The 21,841-nt window shown below is 41.6% G+C and overlaps 1 protein-coding gene and 1 long non-coding RNA gene across 2 annotated transcripts; both read right to left on the bottom strand.

The window, feature by feature from the left end:
- Nucleotides 1-530: 530 nt before the first annotated feature.
- LOC117213021 lies at nt 531-1,742 on the bottom strand. Its single transcript, XR_004488576.1, has 3 exons — nt 1,684-1,742; nt 821-1,057; nt 531-733 (listed from the first exon to the last, which is right to left on the bottom strand). It is a non-coding gene; the product is annotated as an uncharacterized LOC117213021 (long non-coding RNA).
- Nucleotides 1,743-8,809: 7,067 nt separating this feature from the next.
- LOC117213026 lies at nt 8,810-9,322 on the bottom strand. Its single transcript, XM_033458234.1, has one exon. The coding sequence runs from the start codon at nt 9,320-9,322 to the stop codon at nt 8,810-8,812; it is 513 nt and encodes a 170-aa protein (XP_033314125.1).
- Nucleotides 9,323-21,841: the final 12,519 nt, after the last annotated feature.

Here is a 21,841-nt window from a genome sequence, read left to right as displayed (position 1 = left end):
GTCTTCGGGATTTTCAATTATTGGGTAACACAGCTAGCATGCGGACCTGGACCAGCTCAAATTGTATTCTTACTTATAATTACACTTCTATTTAAATATATTTTCTGCCTTACAATTTATCCACGAGTTTTCTCTGTTTACACATCGAATAACCTCAACAATAATAAATTTTACAACTTACAGGATGAGCCATGGGGAATTTCTCCACAATATTTTAGAAAAAACGCGTGAAGCCGAATTAAAAAAAGTCTTTCTACCAAGGGGTAAGAAGAACGAGAACTATTGGTGGAATGAGAATATAGCTCCACTTTGAAAAATGGAAAATAAAAGTAGAAGGGCTGTATTAAATAGCCAACAATGCGGAGGATCTTACTAAGATATATAAGCAGAATAAAAAGGAACTGAAAATATTAATTCAGAAAGGCAAAGAACAAACGTGGAAGGAATTTGTTGCAGTCTTAGAATGGGATCCATAGAGTAAACCCTATAAAAGCGTTATAAATAAACTAAAAAAACAAGAAACCAGTAGATAACATAAATTCAAATAAAATTAATAGCATTATAGATACACTTTTGACCACAAAAACAAACATAACTGCCGAAGAAGAGAGGCGGGATGGTAGTTACGAGGAAGTAACAAACGACGATGTATGTATCACCGTCCAAATGGAGGAGTTAGCGAATGCCATTGGACGATTAAATTTTAAACGGGCAGCTGGCGTGGATGGGGTCTCTGGAACAATATTTAAATTATTATTTAAGCATAAAGCTCACGACATACTAAGCATGATTAATACTATATACAAAATAAATAAAATACTTAAAAAATGGAAAATTGCCAGAGTAATATTGCAAAACCAGGAAATAATCCCCTCCTTCCTTCTTCCTATTGGCTCATAAGTATACTACCTGCGATGAGCAAGATATGGGGGAATACTTCTAAATCCTCCACTGAGAAATATCTAGGGCAGGAGCCATATCACAAAAGCCAGTATGGTTTCCGCAGAGGCAGGAGCACAGTTGGTCCCATCATATAGGTTAAAAAATTTGCAGATTTCTGCAAAAAGAAAAATTTAGTATACATCCAGATGGCTGTCGACATTAAAAAATGTTTTCAACATCCTTAGATGGTATACAATAATTAAGGAAGCCAGGCAAAGAAAACTTCCAGGAAACTTATTGATATTATATGATTACCTGAAGGACAGAGAGATTATAATTCAAAGCATTAATGGAGAATTTAAAAGTAATGTCTACGCTATTATTATGGAATTTAGTGCACAATGGACTTCTCAATAAATTTGATAATACAATAAAATTTACAAACTGTAGCCTTTGCAGATTATTCGGCAATTCTAATGGGTGTCAATAAAGAAGAAAGTATAGAAAATAAACTAAATATAAACATAAACACAATTATGACTTGGTGTAATAACGCTGGATTGCAAATTGCAAAAGAAAGAACAGAGATTATTCTATTGACTGGTATGCTAATACCTAAGATAATAAATGTAAATATTATAAATACGCTAATTACTACAAATAACACTATTATATACTTGAGATTAACAACTGACAACATCAGAAATTACACTGCGCATCTGGAAACATTATGCTGTAGAGCTGATGCATTTAGTCAGAATGTTGATAGTACTACTTCCCAACATAAATGGTCCTACTAACCTAGTTAGAAGATTGTTCTGGGAATCGATGGTACTATATGCCTCTCCTGTATGAGCTGAGGCTCCGAAAATGACTAAAAATAAAAAAAATATTAAAAACAGTACAAAGATTGGCCATAATGAGGATGTCAACAGCTTATAGAGCTGTCTCTTATGCAGCTCTATGCATGTTTCCAGGCAACATGCCAATACACATTAAAGCACAGCTGCAAAAAAAAGATATATGAGGTGAAAAAAGGCACATATTAAACACGGCAGAAAATATAACCGATAGGGTGCAAAACTCACTCAAGGGAGAGATAGAACAGTTGGAAGAAACAACAATAGAGGATTGGAGAAAGGAATATAAAAGAAATTGGACAAGAAAATTGATAAACAACGTAGTCATCTTTATAAAGAATAAAAAACTTATTAACCATTATACAATGCAAATACTTACCAGACATGGTATCTTTAACACATATAGAATCAGAATAAATAAAGAAAGCAATAACCAATGCTGCGATTGCATTGAAGAGCTCGATGATGCTGAACAGGTATTGTTTAGATGTCCAAGATGGGCTTCCCAACATATAGTCTGCGAAAACCATGCTGGTGAAAGTTTAAGCACCAAGAATATGATTACATTAGTTACAGCAGACAATGATATATGGAATCACTTCCAAGTATTTTGTGACTCCATAATAAACTTTCTATAAAGCATAGACACAGGATATAGCCCATAAAAGCTATTTTAACCAAGAAGTGAAGAAATTAATTATCTGTTATCTATTTTTATTTATTCTGTTCTGTCCATCTACTTAATTAACTATAGTAATTGTTTATTTAGTTATCTTTTTATTTATCCATTAATTAATTAATTAATTAATTTATAATTTGAATTATTCATTAAAATACCGCTTTGCTATGTTATTTATTTACTTAGTATTTATATACACTAATTTATAGTTACTTAATGGGTGGAACAGTAATACAGATTGATATGTTTCATAACTTAACCTATACACAAACGGTAGCACCGTTGTGATAAATTGAAAGTTTAGTAAATTAAACACTGTTCATCGACATTGCACTTACGCGCGTCCAGCGATAACCACTTAGAAATCAAGTAACCACTTAATTGTGTATGAAAGTTTAATTGTAAATGTTATATTGTTTTAACTAGATATGGAGCTAGTACGTGGTGTATAGTGTCACGTCCCGCGCTGCGCACGCGCCGTAACGTAACGTAACGTAACGCGACTAAAACTACCAATAGCGCGAGTGAGCGTTCCAATTTGAAATTTAAATAAATTTTAACAATTTGTATAGAAACCAAATTCGAGCCTCACAACCCCCACGGACCCCGTCACATGGCGACCCCTCCAAGATAGACCTAAATATATGTCGGAGATGAAATGAAAACCGGAGCCTTCCCTATGCAATTTTGAGGAAGCCTTTTAATGCTTTAGCCTAGATTTTATCATAACTGTAATTAAGTAATTGTCATCTGTAATTGTTTGACATTTGTGAAAAGCGAAAGTGGGTTCGAGGTGACAACTGGTTGCTGAACGTAGCCACGGTCACGGGATAAACGTTTTGCCTGACGAAGGTGTGGATCGGTTGTATTGTTCTCCCTAGAAATCACATAGAATTGTACTTTAGAGATGTCGATATAATGGGACACACGTTGTATTAGGAATCAATCTCCAGACAGAAACTGCCTAACAACGGCGTTTGGATCTTTCTCGATGTTTCCAAAGAGTATACAACAAACTTTTGACAGAAATTGTCTAGCAACAACGATTGGAACCTTCTCGATGTCTCCAGCGAGCATATAACAAACAAATGCAGTCGTATAGCGAAAAAGATTTTAATCAGAGGCATTCGTGTGATCGCCTTGGAAAGTCGAGAAGACTTGGATACATCGAGTAATTTTTTCCGAGTGATTCAGCAAACGTATTTTTTTTTGTGTTATAAAATTGTTTAAAGTTTTCCCGTTGACCGTGGATTCGTTTGAACCCCGGATCATTGTTTATAGCGTAAATTAAATTCAATATTTGTAAATTTATCAATCGTTAATTTTCATTATTCGTTAAATTAGTAAATCGTAAGATATATTATTCGTTTCTTTTATTGTTCGATAAAACTTATTATTCTTTAATCTAATTAATAATTTAATTTATCATTTGTTAATCAATCATATCATTTACAAAATTCATTATTCATAATATTTGTAAAACCTTGTTTATTCGTGTAAATATATTCTCTGTTTTGTAAAACAATGGCTAATTCAAATGAAGAAACATTACGTGATTCAAATCTTAATAATAACCCGACATATATATAAGCGACATAGAAGAAGGAGAGATAATTCCTTAGTTCAGAGTAGTTAATTCCTCAGTTCTGTGTGATTAGTTCCTCAGTTCTTGGTGATTAATTCCTTGGTTCTTAGCGATCAGTTCCCCATTTCTTGGCAAGTAATTTCTTTGTTCATAGCGATTAGTTCTCAATTCCTTTAGCTCTTAATTTCTCAGTTCTTTTGCCTTTCAATCCTTTAGTTCCTTAGCTTTTCAGCTCTTAGTTCCTTTAGCTCTTAGTTTTTGCTCTCAGTTCTTAAGTTCTTTAGTCCTTTAGTTCTTTAGCTTTTAGTTCTTTGTTTCATTAGTTCCCAGTTCTCGTTAGTCTTGTTAATCGACGTGTTTGCATTTGTCAATTTGTAAATTATTGAAAATCTATCAAATTAAAATCTTGTAATTAATAAGAGTGAAAACGTATTGCGAACGATTGTAACTTCGAGTATTTAAAATTTCAACGACAATTCTGTCAATATCCAATTAGAATACGAATAAACATTTTTTTGTGAAGAATATTTGTCTAATAATATAATAGGATTAAGCGAACATTTATTTTCACCAACTTTAATCCTCTCCCGTACCAGTACTCCTGCGCGTAGCAGGTTAGCCGAAACGTGGAGTTTAATTGCCAATCGCATTAAACAACAGACAACATTACAATTTAATCTGAATTCAAAAATTAACGGCAACACAACCAAAACGAGCCAAACAAAACGTAACAATAGAATGCCACTAGTTATATTGAGAGTATTGAATATGGCAATACCAACATGACTAGTTTCTAACCAATCACCGCAATATTGTCACCAGTAACTATTTATTTATTAATTATTAATTCCTGATGCTTTATCTAGTAGTTAACATCTAAACAAATGTCGCTAATTTAGATATATCTTTAGATATATCTTACTACTGGAAATTATTTAATAAGTAATTACTCTTTTCAAAGAATATTTTCATTTATAGGTACTTTAATGTAGTATCGGGGAGAAGGGCCCAAGAAACGTCGAGCTAACTACAGACAATGTCGCGAGAGCCGAGGCGCTGTCGGCTCCATCAATGCATTACCGGGTCCTTCAGGTAAATAGGTAAATAGCCGAAAAGACCTACGTGACCCTGGCTACTACGTGACCCTGCTGGTGGGCCCAGCAATAGACAATAGAGTGCTACAACGGCCAGAGAGTCAGTCGAGAAGCAGAGTGCGAGTTGAGCGGACACGGAGTGTGAGTCGGCGTGCGAAGATATCGTAGTCTGTCCTTTTGTTATCGAATATCACTCATTAAAATACCTTAAACTTTAAACTCTACCAGCAATCACTTGTCCTTACTCTAAGAATCCACAAGTTACTACATTAATATTCGAACAAATGTCATAATTTAGATATATGTTACATGTTGCCAGCAACTTAGATACTTTATTACATTTTATTAATTATTTTATTTATTTATTTTAATAATAACGAATTCTGAATATACTAATTTTAATTATATAAATTAGTTAGTTAAACTGATAAACTAGAAAACGTCGAATTATTGTTTTAATAATCGAACAAGGTGCCGCAAATTTAGACGTATATGACACGATGTAAGTAACTTATTCTGAATAATTATTATTCATTTTGGTGACTCATCTTTATTAAGTATTTAACACCTGATCAAAAGTCACAATTATAGACACGTATATAATGCTCGCGGCCAGGACCGAAATAAGGCAGATACAAAACATTTTTTTAATAGTAATGATTCAGTTTAAAGGAGTGCCAAAAATCATCAAAGTTCAGTGTAACTCCATAAAGTCCTCATATCCTGGAAACTACTTTACATAAAAAAAATCCAGGCGCTTTCAGAGAAATGTACTTTTTAGAGAAATTAAACTACACCAATAGTTTTCTACTAAAAGTCATATATGATTACAGATTTTGCACTTATATTGAATTTTTTGCCTCCTGAATACAAATTATGAATGCGAAAAAATATTACTTGGATTTGTTTAACTCATCGATTGTGAAACTCATCAAGAGAACGATATTGGAAATATAGAAATTGAAGTACAAAAAGAAGACAACAGAAATTTCAACATTGAAGATCCTAGCCAATTGACAGAACACAAGAAACAGTAAATTTAATAGTTCAGCATGGTCCTGTACAAGTTACTCAATTTAACTTCCCTAAGAATGAAAATAACAGGAGTTTTTCCGCAACATATTTTACAAGAATACTGACGAATGGACAAAGGACAACACGAAAATGGCTAATTTATTCTATAATATATATAATATATTCGGGACGATCCGGTCCCGTGATCGGCCTTGCGCCAGGCGGACGGTTCTACCCCATGCCGTGCCGAGTTCGGAGGCATCGGCGTCCGAAGCACGGCGATGTTCCACAGCAACGGACCCAACACCGAACCCTGTGGGACTCCGCGGTGTACAGTCCTCCCGGTCACCCATCCGCCCCGGACGGTATAGACGATAATCTGGTCCCGGAGGAACGCCCGGATTACACCCCGCAGGTACTCGGGCACTCGATGTAATTCAAGGGCCCGGCATATCCTGTCCCAGGGGATGCTGTTGAAGACGTTGACCATGTCCAGCGACACGGCCGGCGCCACGTAACCACGCCGCTCGGCCCCCTCGACAAAGGAGCGGACGCGGGCGACAGCGTCGGTCGTAGACCGCCCTCTTCGGAAACCGAACTGGCCGTCGTGCAGTCCGGGCACACTCCGGGACAGATGCGACTCCGGGCGGGCAGTCACCACTCTCTCCAGCAGCTTGCCCGCCTCGTCCAAAAGGCAGACCGGCCGAAAGGCGGAAGGCGAGTCCGGGGAGCGCCCCGGCCACCCGTCCCTCCTTCCACGAAGCGGGGAATTCACCTCGTGGCAGGCATCCGTCGAACACACGGATTAGTCTCGCACCCTTCCACAGGCGGGCCGAGACTCCATCGGGACCCGGAGCTTTCCGCGTTCCGATCCTCCCGGCGGTCCCGGCCAGTTCTTCCTCGGTGATCCTCGATTCCGGCCTCCACCTTCCCGCAGAGACACATGGTCCTTCTTCCGGCGGTTGAGGCTCCTGCTCCTCCTCTTTGGTCGGGCTGCCATCTCCCTCGTTCGCTGCTCCCGGGAACAAGGTGCCGACGACCTCCTCCAGGAATCGAGGCTCCATGCTCTCTGTTAAGGCGCCCATGGACGGAGTTTGTTCAATACCATTTTGTAATGGCGCCCCCAGGAATCATAGTCGAGGCTGGCCAGAAGCTCGTCCCAGGCCCGCCTCTTCGCCTCCTTGATGGCTCGTTGCAGAGGCCTTCGCGCTTCGCGGTAGGCCTCGTACAGACGAGCCACCGTGGCTTCTTCCATTCGCCGCCTACGGCGGGATCTGGTGTACCGGCGCCGGGCGCGGATGCATGTCTCGCGGAGACGAGAGATCTCCTCGGACCACCAGTACACAGCGCCGGCGCGGCGCGGGGCTCCAGACCGCAGCATACACGAATCGCAGATCGCGTGCATGTCGCGCCTCAGCCGGGTCGCTTCCGCTTCCGCGTCATCGTCGGTCCTGGATTCTTCTAACCAAGCGACGGCTATAGCGGCCGCCGCCATGAAGTCCTCGTCGCGGCGGGTCACCGCCCACCGCAGGAATCTTTTTCTCCTTCCCGGTGGGCCAATGGGCCCGCGCGCACCCAACGAAAGGTCGCCCATCGCGCCGCCAACCGCCACCTGCATCAAGATGTAGAGGTTGTCCGAGAGGGTCTCCTCCTGGGAAACTTCCCAACCTGAAACACGGCGGGATGCGGCAGGGTTTGCCCATGTGATATCCACTATGGACTCGCGTGCACACACGTGCTGGACCCCCCTTCCGTTGGTCCTGCGGGAGCCCCACGCCGTTGAGTGGGCGTTGATGTCCCCGAGGACCACTGACGGGCAGGCGCCCAGACGCCTCGCGCAAACCGCGAGTCCGTCCAGGAAGGAGGCGTATTCTGTGCGGCTGATGTTGCGCGACACGTAGACGGCCACCACTGCCAGGTCGCCCCATTTCAGGACCACGAAGCGCCGCCCCCGCTCGATCACCGAGCAGGAGGGGCTTCCCGCAATCCCGGTCCGGAATATGGCGACCGAGCCGACCAGATCCCCAGGGCCTCGTAACGCGTCGGGAATCGTACGGCTCGGCCACTGCCGCCAGAGCAATCCGTCGCTCCGTCAGGCTCTGGAACATTAAGTCCTGAGACCGGCGGAAGCGGTTAAGATTGCACTGCAGGAGCAGTTGTCCTTCTCCTCTTCTTCCGCTCACGTCGGGGAAGGCTCCGTTTCCATAGCCTCCTCCGGGCCGTTCCCCTCGCAGTCGTAGTGTCCTACTTCTCTGTTTTCTCTTCTGTCCTTCATGGGGTCAGTTGACGGCGGTATCGTTTCCTTCCTCTTCACCGCGTCCCCACCGTTGCCTGAAATGGTCTTTGTTTCCTGTGCGGTCCTCTTCTCACGGGCAGGCGGTTTGCATGCCGGTGACCCCATACGGTGCGACGCAGGCATTCGCAGGTCCGCGCACACCGGACACATGGGTACTCGAGCCGAGCAGTCCCTGGCGCGGTGTCCTTCCGCCCCGCACCGGTAGCAGCGCTCCGACCGGTCGGCCGTCGATGTGCAATCCCGGCGCACGTGACCCGACTCCATACACCTGAAGCATTGGAGTCGGCGCGCAGGGAGAAGGGAAACCCTCGCCGCTGACCAGTCTATGTTAATCCTACCTCCTGGTCGGGCGTCTCTTCCTCTGCTGATTTTCCTGGTCGCTGTCAGCGGGCAGCATAGTCATACCGACCCGAGGCCCCGAGGAGCGGAGCGTATGACTCCCACGTTGACCTCATCAGCATGGCAGCCCCCGGCTTCAGCAACGGCGGCTGCCACCTCCCCCGGGGTGACCGAGTCCTCCAGTCCGGTCACTCTTATCTCGGCCTTCCTTCGCGGCACGGTTACCTTGGCGGGTAAATCCTTCAGCGTGGCCGCCATCCGCCGGGCCAGTCGCGATGCTTTGCTCCTAGCATCCTGGCCTGGTATTTCAAACAGCAGCGCCCTCGTGGTCGCCCTCCTCGCTCTTAACTCCGTGATGTCGAGTTCGGAGAGCTTGACTTCTCTCTTCACCACCGACATCGCATCCCTATACGTGAAACCCGAGCCGTCCCTCACGGTGAGCGATACCGCGGCGCACCGTGGGGGTGGGGGAAGGCCCGGCACTTTCTCGCTGTGCGCGTCCCGCCCACTAGCGTTGCGTTTCTTACCTACCCCGATAGCTCCGAGTCCATCGCCGCTGCCCGCCCCTAGCATGAATTCCCCTTCCCTTACGAGGGCGCACCGGAGGCAGAGCGGCCACCTCTGCGAAAGTTCTTGCTCTCGTTCCGCCGCTTCCGATCGCCGTCCCGGGCGCCAAGGCCCTTGATCGCAATGTCGACGACGGAAGAGACGACGATACCTGTCCCTTGGTTCTTACGTTCTCGGTCGGAGTATTGGCCGTTGGAAGAGGTTGCGCCGTGGGCTTCCTGTTCTTTCGCCCCGCTCTCCCTCTTCCTCCTCCTTGGACGGTAATAAATCCTGCCTCGTCGACCGACGACTCCACGGTCGACCGCGAGGTGTCTCTAGCCGACCGCAACCATGCTTGTACGGTTCTTGCGGCGGCGCCAGCCTCCGTAGCCGGGAGGATCGCTCCCCCTGGCATTCATTATTTCTCGCCGACGCTCTTCCAACTTGCGGAGGAACATGATCTTGAGATCCTCTAGTGGATCTCGAGGTCCTGGACCACCGAATCTATCCGTTCCCTTGGTATGTTTATTACTCCCCGATCCGTTGGGACAGCGGGGACGGCGCGACGCTGACCAGTGGTATTGGGGAGGTGGGGGGGGGACCCATAACCGTTCCCGTTAGGGCCTGGGTAGCATTTTCTTTCGTCCCCCTCTTAGCGGTGATCCCCACCTCTTGTCCTTCGCCGTCGTTGTTATCACCTTTGGCTGCCTTCTCCGTGCATTCCTTGGTCAGCCGTTCTACTGTCTCTTGGAGACGACTGACATCTCTCTCCAGAAAGCGCACCCTCCTTCGCAGGTATGCGACATCCCCTCTTCCTGATCGTGGGTCGGATTCGCGTCCTTCGCGGACGCTTGCTTGTCGACCGGTCCGATCCTTATTTCGTCCCTCCGCATGCCGTCGCTGCCGTCGGAACCGTCGCGGATTGTAGCGGCGGCGGCGGCGGCGGCCACGGTGGCAGCCTCGGCGTCGGTGTCGGTGTCGGTATCCGCCCCGCGCCTCGCGCCTTTCTTTTTCCTTTTACCGCGAGCCGGCAGTAGCGCGGAGTCCAGATCCTCCGCCATGTGCGGCGTCCCGCGCCTTCGCCGCGACCGTTGGCGGTGGATGCGGTGCTTTCTGTGAACTCAGTAATCCTGCGGTGCGACCGCTTGCCGAGCGTGCCCGCAACAGTCGAATAGGAAGAGCATGACGACATTTTGTCGTTGGATCTCACCCCCCCTCCGCCGACGCATCACATCCCGCGAGGGTCCCGGGCCGACGGTCATAACGTCGGGTTCCTCCAACCCTCTCTGAGACCCCCCAGTTCGTGTGTCCCCTTCGCCAGACGCACGACCGTGTCCAGGGGCCTGGCGGCCCACCCCCGGACGGCCACAGTTGCTCGATGACGACGCAGCGGGGCCCGCTTTACAACCCGCTACTGCGCCGGTACTGGGGTATCCCTCCCCTACACCGTAAACGATTCTTTGATTCGTTTTCCTATCCATTGTGATTCTAAAGTCGCCGAGGTCGTCAACAAGGGTTTTCATCCTGGTGCCACTCACTCTTTCGCACCCTGTCCCAGTCAAGGCTGGTGCAGGGTGACGGGGAGCCCCACAAGAAAGTGAGGTGAGTGGTCTTGGCAGATACGGGCCCACCAACTTCTCCGAGGTTCTCCGCACCGGATCGGCAAACTGGCGGGGGCCGAAGACGCCGACCAGTCACCATCCGGCTATAGGAGAATATCAGATTCATCGGGGTTTCCCAGGGCGTGGTCCTACGCCCTGAGAACCCGTAGCTGCCTCGTGCCCCCCACGCGGTGAAGTCTATGAGAACTGCGATTGAGCGACTTTAAGCATGTCATCGTTTCTTGGTTACTATCTCGCGAGCACATGTGCATAATAATACTGCAAGCGTAAGGTTATCTTTGTAATATAAGCTCAAAAGAGCATATCGTAACTGTATCACAAAGTCTTTGTCTTTATATTGTATAGTCCAGTTTAAACACGATCTATAGCATAGTCATAACACACGCACGGGCGATATACTCGCTCTTGCTGTGTTCAATATCGGTGGTGGAGTGTGAAGCACAAGGACGATTTGTAACAGTATCTTGTTTCGGTCCTTTTTCCATTGTACGAGCAGACTTTACATTGTTTGGTTGGGAACTTCTTCTTGCCTTTATTCGTTATAGGCTCAAGTATATGCTGTTTCATATTACCAGAGAATCTATATGGTGGATTGATGCGTAGATGATTTATTGTATTTGAAATACTTTGTTCCATACCCATAACTGTATCCATTGACTTTTCTTCCGTCGTCCATAATTTCATTACACCAAGTAGAAAATCTTGACATTTCATTTTTTCATTATTATTACCTTTTTCGGCCATTTAATTGTTTTTCTCAATATTGAGTAATATGATAGATACTGATGGTCGACACCGCCCATAATTAAATTATAGTCTGCAATACATTTCGGTTTCTGCATGGTTTTGTATTTTCCAGTACATTCAACCATTTCAAATTTATGAATTGTCGAAATCATTCGTATTTCTCTTTTATCTTTCCAAATTTGCAACATAATATGACGTTTCCGTTTGAAAATACTTTCCCCTTTTTTTGGATTTAATGATTTTATTTTCAAATATCTTGGCAATTTATTGGCGCGTATTGTGCCACATATTTGTATTTTATTTTGTAATAAGAATTCAGCAATATTCGAAATATTATATCCGTTATCCGCAATATCGTTAGGATACACTTAACGTAATAATAAATAAACTCCGGGCAAAACAATGTCGCCGCTACGTGCAACCGTCAAACGTAGACGAATTCGAATTTTCCGGCTCTCCCCCGGCTAGTATAAATAAATGTACGCGATCGCAAGCGAGTCTTTCTACAAGTATCTACGAGTATCTATCGAATGTCTATCAGTTACCAACGAGTTATCAGCGAGCGATTATACACTGTCTTAGCGAATTTGTTAGTACGAGCGTCTTGACGACATTACCTGTATTTATTAATTTATTTATTATTTTAAATATACTTGATGCTTCCAACAACGAGTTACTTGGTTATTTCAACAACCATCATACACAATCCTCTACATAACTAACCAAATATCACCCTTAAATACCAAAACCAAAATAACAACAATAACGACGCTACAGAAATCAAGGAACTGCTCATGCAATCAATCAAGAACACTGATATACTAACAAAAATAATCAGTGAGTAAGAAGATACAGCAAGACAATAAACACAACACATTACTACAACTATTTACATACAGGTAAAATAAAAAATAGAAATGGACACGCTGAAAACAGCAGCTTGGAACTCCAATGGTCTACAACAACGGGCCCTCGAAATTAAAACATTTCATGAAAATACCATATTATACCATCTATGATACCAAACACTCCTCAGGAAAAGCACACAGATGCGCCGCAGTGATAATAACAGTGATATCAACAACCAAATACATGGCCAAATTAGTCAGGAACACGATCAAGAAACAATCATTATAATGCAAACCAACAACAATTATTTCGAGATATCAGCACTATATGCACCACCGCTACACAAAATGACATTACAAAAATGGGAACAGTATTTTCAATCCTTAGGTGACAAAAACGTCGCAGCGGGAGACTTCAATGCAAAGCACACGTTATGGAGCTCAAGATTAATATCTCGAGGTAGAACACTATAAAAATATATTAGAATTAGTAATTTCAACATATAATCCACAGGAAGACCAACATACTGGCCAACAGGTCTAAACAAAATTCCTGACTTGCTTGATTTTGCAGTTATAGCGGACTAAACGCAAATGAATTAAAAATAACACCCAGTCTTGAGCTTAGCTCCGATCATACACCGATAATAACAGAATACATAAGCAAACCAATACTTTATAGCAAACCACAGCCGCTTTGTAATAAAATCAGCAAATGGCAAACGTTTAAAGAACTAATCGAAAGCAAAATCCACTGCAATATTACATTAAAAACACCCGAGCACATCGACCAGGCAGTAACAATATTGACAGGAATTATACAAGAAGCAGCATGGGCAATTCCTATTTATGAACCAAACAACAGGCAAACAAAAATAATTCCAACCGACATACTTGACAAAATCAGAGAAAAAACGTGAAAACAAAAAACTTCTAAACAAACTCGCAAAGGAAATAAAATGTAAAATAAAAGATCATAATAATAACGAATTCTAAAAATTCATAGAGACACTATCTGCGCACAATTACGTCAACTACTCTCTATGGAAAGCCACGAACAAAATAAAGAAGCCAATAAAACTGTGGAGGACCGGTATATAGGATTTTTGACCGTGAAATTTATTGGAGGATATCGTTTGCTGTCATAACCGTCGAATAGATATATTTAAAATAATAAATTAGTGCACAGCCTATATTCGCTAAGTCGCTAGTACACAGTATAAATCGCAAAATAAAATCGTGGATAAATACTCGATAAATGCTCGCCAATAACTCGGTAGATAACTCGTGATAACACTTAGATCGCTCGTTGATACAGAAAGATGCTCGTAGATACTAAACTTTTTTCGGCTGCGTCGGTTTATTTATACTGGCCGGGGGGGGGGGCGGAAAATTCAAATTCGCCTTTGCTCGATGGTTATGCGTCGCGGCGCAATTGTTTTTCCCGGGGTCTATTTGTTCTTACATTACTTGTGTCCTAACGATCTTGATACTCCGAAGCAAAACAACAACATGATTTGAATTGTTCTCTACTCATGTGCTGCAACAAAACTAATCCCAGCAATCAGACAGACAGACAACACATTGGCCAGAAGCAACGAAGAGCAAGCTGAAGAATTCTCCAGCCAACTTTGTAACACAGTTCGCTGTGGAGTGCCGAAGCGTGCAGACGTGTCTCTAGTGCCCAGTGTAGTCCGAAAACAACACGTGTCGCCCAACCGTCGAAAGCGAACACAGCCAAGTGTTCCCTACCCTTTAGGGAGAAGAAAATCCCACGCACCTAACCCCAACCCGAATACTAGCCTCATAGCCTCACGACTAGTTATTCATTTTGAATTGACTAGCTCGATGATGGCCCAGCAATCGCGACCAGGCTCTCCGGAGCAAACTCGCAACTACCCCGAGCTACCGTGGCAGAAGTGTAGCAGAACTCTCCGCACCAACGACGCTAATATTTCAAAGAAACGGAAAATAGAAACATCAAAATCAGACACGATCGACACCCGGAACGAACAATCAACGATACAAATAAATACCCACAACAGGTTCGCCGTATTGCAATCCACTAACGACGCCATGGAAATCGCAGACCCGCCGCCAAACCAACAAGCACAGAGAATCCCCCCTCCCCCACCAATATTTATGGATGATGTCATCGACATACAAACAATGATCAAGTCCTTACAGAGAGATATCTCCAAGGACGATTACAACCTGAAGATTTACAACAACAAAGTAAAAATTCTGCAGACAACCCCTGACGCATACAGAAAAATCACCAAACTATTCAAGACTTTGAACGCCAACTTTCATACTTACCAGCTCAAACAAGAAAGACCTTTTCGAGTGGTTCTACGCAACATCCACCACTCAGCAGACATAGATGAACTCAAATTCGAACTCCTAAAACTCGTCCACGAAAGACCCGTTATCGTTATTTTTTATAGACATAAAGCAAAAGCCTAACAATAAGGAAATTTACAACATCAGTCGCCTAATGAACGCAATAGTAAAATTCGAACCGCCGCTTGTGAAAAAAGAAATAGTGCAATGCAAAAGGTGCCAAAGGTACGGTCACACGCAGAAATACTGCAACCATACCTTCCGCTGCGTTAAATGTGCAGGCACACACTCCGCTGACCAGTGCACTAAATCACCGGAAACCCCAGGGAAGTGCATCCACTGTCAAGGTGACCATCCAGCCAACTATAAAGGCTGCTCAGCCTATAAAACCCTATACACAAATAAGTACCCTAAACTCAGAGCAAAAGAGGTAACCAACCATACACCCAGCCCGCCGAAACTCACGACTACCCCAATCCCCTCAAACAGCCAAATACCCAGTCCTACTAACTTCATCACTACCTCAACCTCCTATGCCCAAGCAGTACAAGGCATCCAAAATAACCCGAATAGCCAAAGGGATCTTTCCCAAAATAGTGTCCACAATTCTCCTAACACAGACAACGTCTCTAGGCTTGAAAAGCTAATAGAGAAACAATCGGAGCAAATAAATAATTTGCTATCGCTACTAACACTCATCATGGATAAATTAGTACGCCCCGACGCAAAATAAAACCAAGACGCATAGTTCTTTGGAACGCCAACGGTCTAGCGCAACACAAATTTGAACTAGAACTCTTCCTAAAACACCAGCAAATCGACGTAATGCTCGTATCAGAAACCCACTTCACCGACAAAAACTATTTGAAAATAAATGGTTACAAATTCTACCATACTCAACACCCCAGCGGAAAGGCCCACGGTGGCACCGGAATCATAATCAAAACAAGTATTAAGCACTATGAACTTCCATCATTCCAGAAAGACTACCTCCAAGCAACAAACGTAGCAATAGATGACTGTCATGTACAATCGCCACTTCAGCAGTATACTGCCCTCCCAGACACTCCATCGCCAAAGAAGACTTTGATAACTTCCTGGACACCCTGGGCAATAGATTCATAGCTGGAGGAGACTATAACGCCAAGCACACCCAATGGGGCAGCAAACTGGTTACAGTAAGAGGCAAAAACCTCTTATACAGCATAATAACCAACAATCTCAACTACCTCACCACATACGAACCCACATACTGGCCCACCGACACTAACAAAATACCCGACCTTCTGGACTTCTTCGTAACGAAAAATATCTCATCAAGACACGTCCAAATCAACTCCTCGGCTGATCTCTCCTCTGATCATTCCCCCGTGATAGCTACAGTCAGTTCAACAATCATCGAGAATACACCTAATGGCTCCATTCACAACCAACACACCAACTGGCAGCTCTTTAGAGAAGTCTTTACTCACTCAACTTCAGTCCTAACCTCACTAAAAACTAAGGAAGAAATTGAAGCAGTCACGAAATACTTAAACACGAGCATAATAAACGCCATCCGCCTCTCCACACCGACAAAGACGTCCATCAGCAAACAAGAATATCTCCATCACATATTTAAAAAAAACGCAGAAAACGTAGACTTAGAAGAGTATGGTAGAGTCATAGAACACCTAACGATAAACGCAAGCTAAATAACGCAACTAGGAATCTAACCAAAATCATTAAAAACTAGAAAAATGATTGTTTTCAAAAATATTTTGCCAATCTGTCTCCCACAGCTGACTCCAACTACTCACTATGGAGGGTTTCCAAGAAACTCACGCGTCCCCCGCAAATAATCCCCCCAATCCGCCGTCCGCAAGGTGGATGGGCGCGTAGCCCTATAGAAAAAGCCGACCTGTTTGCCAAATACTTGTCTAAAGTATTCAAACCCCATTAACCCAAAGCTGCCGCGGACGTTACTAAATACCTGCATACCCTTTTCCAAATGTCCCCTCCTATCGAACCCTTCAGTTCTGCAGAGACTATAGAAACAATCAGTCGCCTAAATCCCAAGAAAGCAGCAGGGCACGACCTAATAGGCAATAAAGCAATCAAGGAACTTCCCATGAAAGGGTTGCACTCATCACATCGATTTTTAATGCTATCCTTTGCCTTGAACACTATCCTAAGGCCTGGAAAATCTCACTGATTACCCTCATGCCTAAACCCGGTAAACCGATATACGAAACCAGCTCCTATCGCCATTTTAATCTTTTACCTACCCTGTCTAAGCTATTCGAGAAGATGCTCACGTATCGACTCCTTCCACTCCTAGAGAACTTGGAAACACTTCCAGATCACCAATTCGGCTTCCGAAAACAACATTCAACAGTAGAGCAAATCCATCGCATAACCCACATTATCAGCCAAACCCTTGAAAGGAAAAAATATTGCTCAGCGGTATTCCTTGACATTCAACAGGCATTCGACAAACTATGGCACGAACGGCTACTATACAAAGTTAAAAAAATCCTACCACACAACTACTACTCGATCCTAAAGTCCTACCCAACCAATAGACAATTCATGGTTAAATACTTAGGCGCCACTTCCACAATATTCCCAATAGAATCTGGCATACCCCAAGGTAGTGTCCTCGGACTCCTGCTGTTCTCCATCTACACTGCCGATTTACCTATATCAACAGAGATAACAATAGCAACATTTGCTGACGACACAGCGCTATTAGGTTTCCACGCAGACACGATAATTGCTTCATCCAATCTTCGGCGGTGTCTCAACTCTATGGAAAAGTGGTTTTATAAAAGGGGCTTCAAAATTAATGACAAAAAATTCACACATGTAACCTTCACGCTCCGAAAACAAACCTGCCCCCAGGTCACCATCAACAATACTACAATTCCTAGCAAGGACATAGTCAGATACCTGGGCATAACCCTGGACAGGAGATTAACCTGGAAAAATCACATCACAGACAAAACGAAGCAACTCAAGGACAAACTCAAAAAATTCTATTGGCTCATTGGCCGACGCTCTAACCTAAGCACACAGAATAAAATTACCCTTTATAAGATCGTAATAAAACCTGTCTGGACCTACGGCATCCAACTGTGGGGAACAGCAAGTAATTCCAACATTGAAATACTTCAACGCTTCCAATCGAAAACGCTAAGATCCATTATAAATGCACCCTGGTATGTCACCAACGAACTAATACATCGCGACCTCAAGATAACAACAGTCAAAGAGGAAATAGGAAAATATAGCGACAGATATAGCAAAAGAGTCAACAAACACCGAAACCCCCTAATTACTGGTCTACTTGATACGACGGACCAGATCCGCAGGCTGAAGAGACACTATCCGCTATTCAATTAATTATCTAAATTAAGTATTATTTACTTATTTACAACACTTACTTAAAAATTATACTTATCTATAGTAAGTATTAACTTATTATAAATATTTAGCCATGTCACTGCGCCACACCAGGAAAAATTACTGAAAATTCTTATTGCGAGAATTCATTGTAAATATTAATAAATAAAAAAAAAGTCTTTCGCTTACTAGCCATTTTTTGCAGAGAATCTCATCGTTCTTTATCCAAAAATTGATCGTATCCATGCCACAATGATTACAGGTAGTCATTAAAACCAAAAACTATGCAACAAAACGTTAATATTTCCTATTCATATGATATAATCCCCAAATATCAATGTGTGTGCTTAATTTTGTATCATAAAATACTAGTACTTTTATATTTTCAATAAAATACAAACAAACAGCTTGTATTATTTAAAATATTTTTACAAATTATTTATTATAATATACAAATGAAATATATATTACGTTTTTAGTTTGAATGTGTGTTTATATTCATTTTTCTGCCAATTTTCATTACAGTTTGCTGCTGAGTGCTGAAGCGTGCAGACGTGTGTCTAGTGCCTTGTGAAGTTCACAATACAACACCTGACGCCCATGCGTCGAAAGTGAATCGAAACAGACATAAACCAAGTGCTTCTAAACTTACTAGTGGAAGATCCAACACTCTAACCCGAATCATAGCCTCTCGACTAGATGTGTTCTTGATGTAATGTCATAACATCGTTTGATACCATCTTCACTTTTTACTTTGTAAGAAAAATAACAATATATTTCAAATTACCAGGTCAAAACACGTGGAAAAAGGGTATAAAATAATTCTTTTACATTTTCTTCCGAGATACGCTAATATACCAACGAGGAAGAATTTACCAACTCTGACAATTATCTAAATAATCGTTTCGGGAACAATTTTCAGCTTCATCTTTTTTATTTCCTTTATTTTCGTATTCTTTGTTATTTTTTAAATCGTTTTTATGTAGCTCCAACGCAAATGATCTGGGTGTGTTGTGTAGTTCGTGTTGTATGTATCGTGCTTATTGTGTACTTTGTTTGCAAGAAAACAGAGGCTATATTGAACATGTACTGTAATATAAAACGATTGCTATTTTCGTTACGATTATTTTGTTAACATCCTGGACACTCATGATATGTGTATGAATTTTCTGTGCGCACCCGCGGACGGGACGATTGCCATACGTATATGAAATTTGTATAAACATTATTTATATGTGTTATTACTTATTAATTATTTATGGAGGAAAAGGGTTAGAGGAATCATTAATACTCTCTATTCGAAAATTTCATGAGGCGGTTTTCCATATGCTGTTATGACTTTTAATGAGTTGGTAGATATAATTCTGAATCTACAATTTTTCTTTATGTTTTTTATTACTTTTTTTAAAACAGTATGATTAACATAAAGTATTAAAGAAAATCTCTAAAGTTTGAGATATTGAAAATGCTTCTACATTGCAAGTAATTTAACTAATTTTTGCAGCGCCTTCTTTGTTAATAAGGAATAATATATTTTGAATCTAAATAATTAATTAATGCATAAAGTCCTTTATTTTCCACGATATTAAAAATGTAACTCCATCTGCAAGAAATTTATCTATTTCTAATTATTTGTCGTGATTATATAAGAAAAACTAAATTAAGTTAACTCGCTGTCTTTTACTCAACATACACATAAAAATTCAATTTACAAAAGCTAAATTCTAATATGGTTCTACTATACAGAAATAGTAGAAATCTATTTTAATTTTACCAGTGATAAATTAGTATTATATGATGAAATACTGTGTAACTCCAAATTATGTCATGTTTGGCCGTATTTTAATCGGAAGGATCTCATCGGTTAGATAGAAAAAGCTTTCATACAAAAAAGTTACAATTCGACAAATTATGTTATTGTATTACAAACCATGAAGGTATCAAATCAAGTCTCAAAGATATCACAAATTAAAGGTGGCGCATATCACGCTGGAGTGATTCAATGAACATATCATGTGTAAGTGCAATAACGTGATACGATTTATTACACTGGTCGACCTGCTTTTGTTCTTAATCTCGCAGAAGGAGACGAAATCTCTAAGATTTTTATTCACAATTGATCGATAGTCAACGTCTGTATGAGAAGTGTTGCCTTGGTGTCCGTGATAAATGAAATCTATGCTTTTTAACGAATTGCTCTCTCTTTTTACGATTTGAAATTACGGTAAATCAAGTAATTGTAACAATAATTGTGTATTATCGTTCCATTTATATTGGACTAATATTGTCACTTTGTGTAATATTGTACAGAATCTGAGGATGGTTTGACTTCACGTAATATATATAACAAGCGATTTAAAGCTTGCAATTCTCCAACAGTTTTAGTAAAACATTTAAGTAATATTCATCAACTTCGAAAAGCAACAGAAACTTCTTGCACGAAGTTATGCAATGTTCCATACAGTAGTAACATTAAGATACATTTCTTTTATTTCTACATAGTGGAATAGGATTATCGTGGAATTAGATTATCATGTAGCAATTTCATTTTTAAACTATATTTTTATGCAAATATTTATTAAGAAACAGTTAATCTAACTTTTTTAGATATTAATAACAGAAAATTAAAAATTGATAAATTGTTTGTGGACGTGATTGTCTTGGATTTACAACCCTTTAGTATTGTGGGGGATCTTTCTATTCCGAGAATTGATTAGTTATTTAGATCCAAAATATCCTATTTCTAATAAAAAGGCTCGAAAACAATTGTTTAAGGACGCTTCCAATGAAAAGGCAAACAAATTGTATAAAAGGATCTTGATGAAGTCTCTGTTATTTTCGTAACAAGCGACGCATGGACGAGTGTTAATACCGATAGTTTCTTAACAGTAAATGTCATTTTATTAATAATAATTTCGAAATGAAAACATACACGCTTTGGGTAGAAAAAATTAGTGAAAATCATACCAGTATTGTATTAGCTGTCTCAACACTGGTATATACAAAATAAAATAAAGGCAGTAACTGATAATGCAGCAGTAAGACATTTAGGAAACAACATAGTCAGCATTTCGTGTTTTGCTCATAGATAAACTTTAGTTGTTAAAAAAGTAATATTTTCCAGTCCCGATCTAATTGGCCAAAAGCGTCGACGTACAGTAATCTACTTTAAATCAAGTTGCTTAGCAAAAGACAAACTATTTGAAACGCAGAACATATTCAGACTGTCCAATCGTAAATTAATACTACAAATCGATACTCGTTGAAACTCAACTTATCACATGTTTGACAGATTGATGGCACAAAAACAGGTTGTAGCGGCAGCATTATCTTCTTCTAATATTTCTTTCCATTTTCTGATTGCACGTGAATGGATCTTATCATCTCGATATTTTCCAGTGTTGAAACCATCTTTTTATTTAACATTTGTTGTGTTTGTCTTGTGAATCAAGTATCAATCTCTGAAGTTATAACAGCTGGAAAACAGTTACACGTCTTTCTTCAATGAAGTAGTGATAACGTTGTAGCCATACAATTGAAAGAAATAAGGAACAAATGTTTCAACGACAATTCTCAATCCCCACTTCAAGCTTTTGGGGTTT

The sequence above is a fragment of the Bombus bifarius genome, unplaced genomic scaffold (assembly GCF_011952205.1).
Source record: "Bombus bifarius isolate JDL3187 unplaced genomic scaffold, Bbif_JDL3187 scf7180000008483, whole genome shotgun sequence".
NCBI classification, from domain to species: domain Eukaryota; kingdom Metazoa; phylum Arthropoda; class Insecta; order Hymenoptera; family Apidae; genus Bombus; species Bombus bifarius.
Note: the sequence above shows the minus strand (reverse complement) of the source record. Positions and strands in the feature narration are given on the sequence as shown.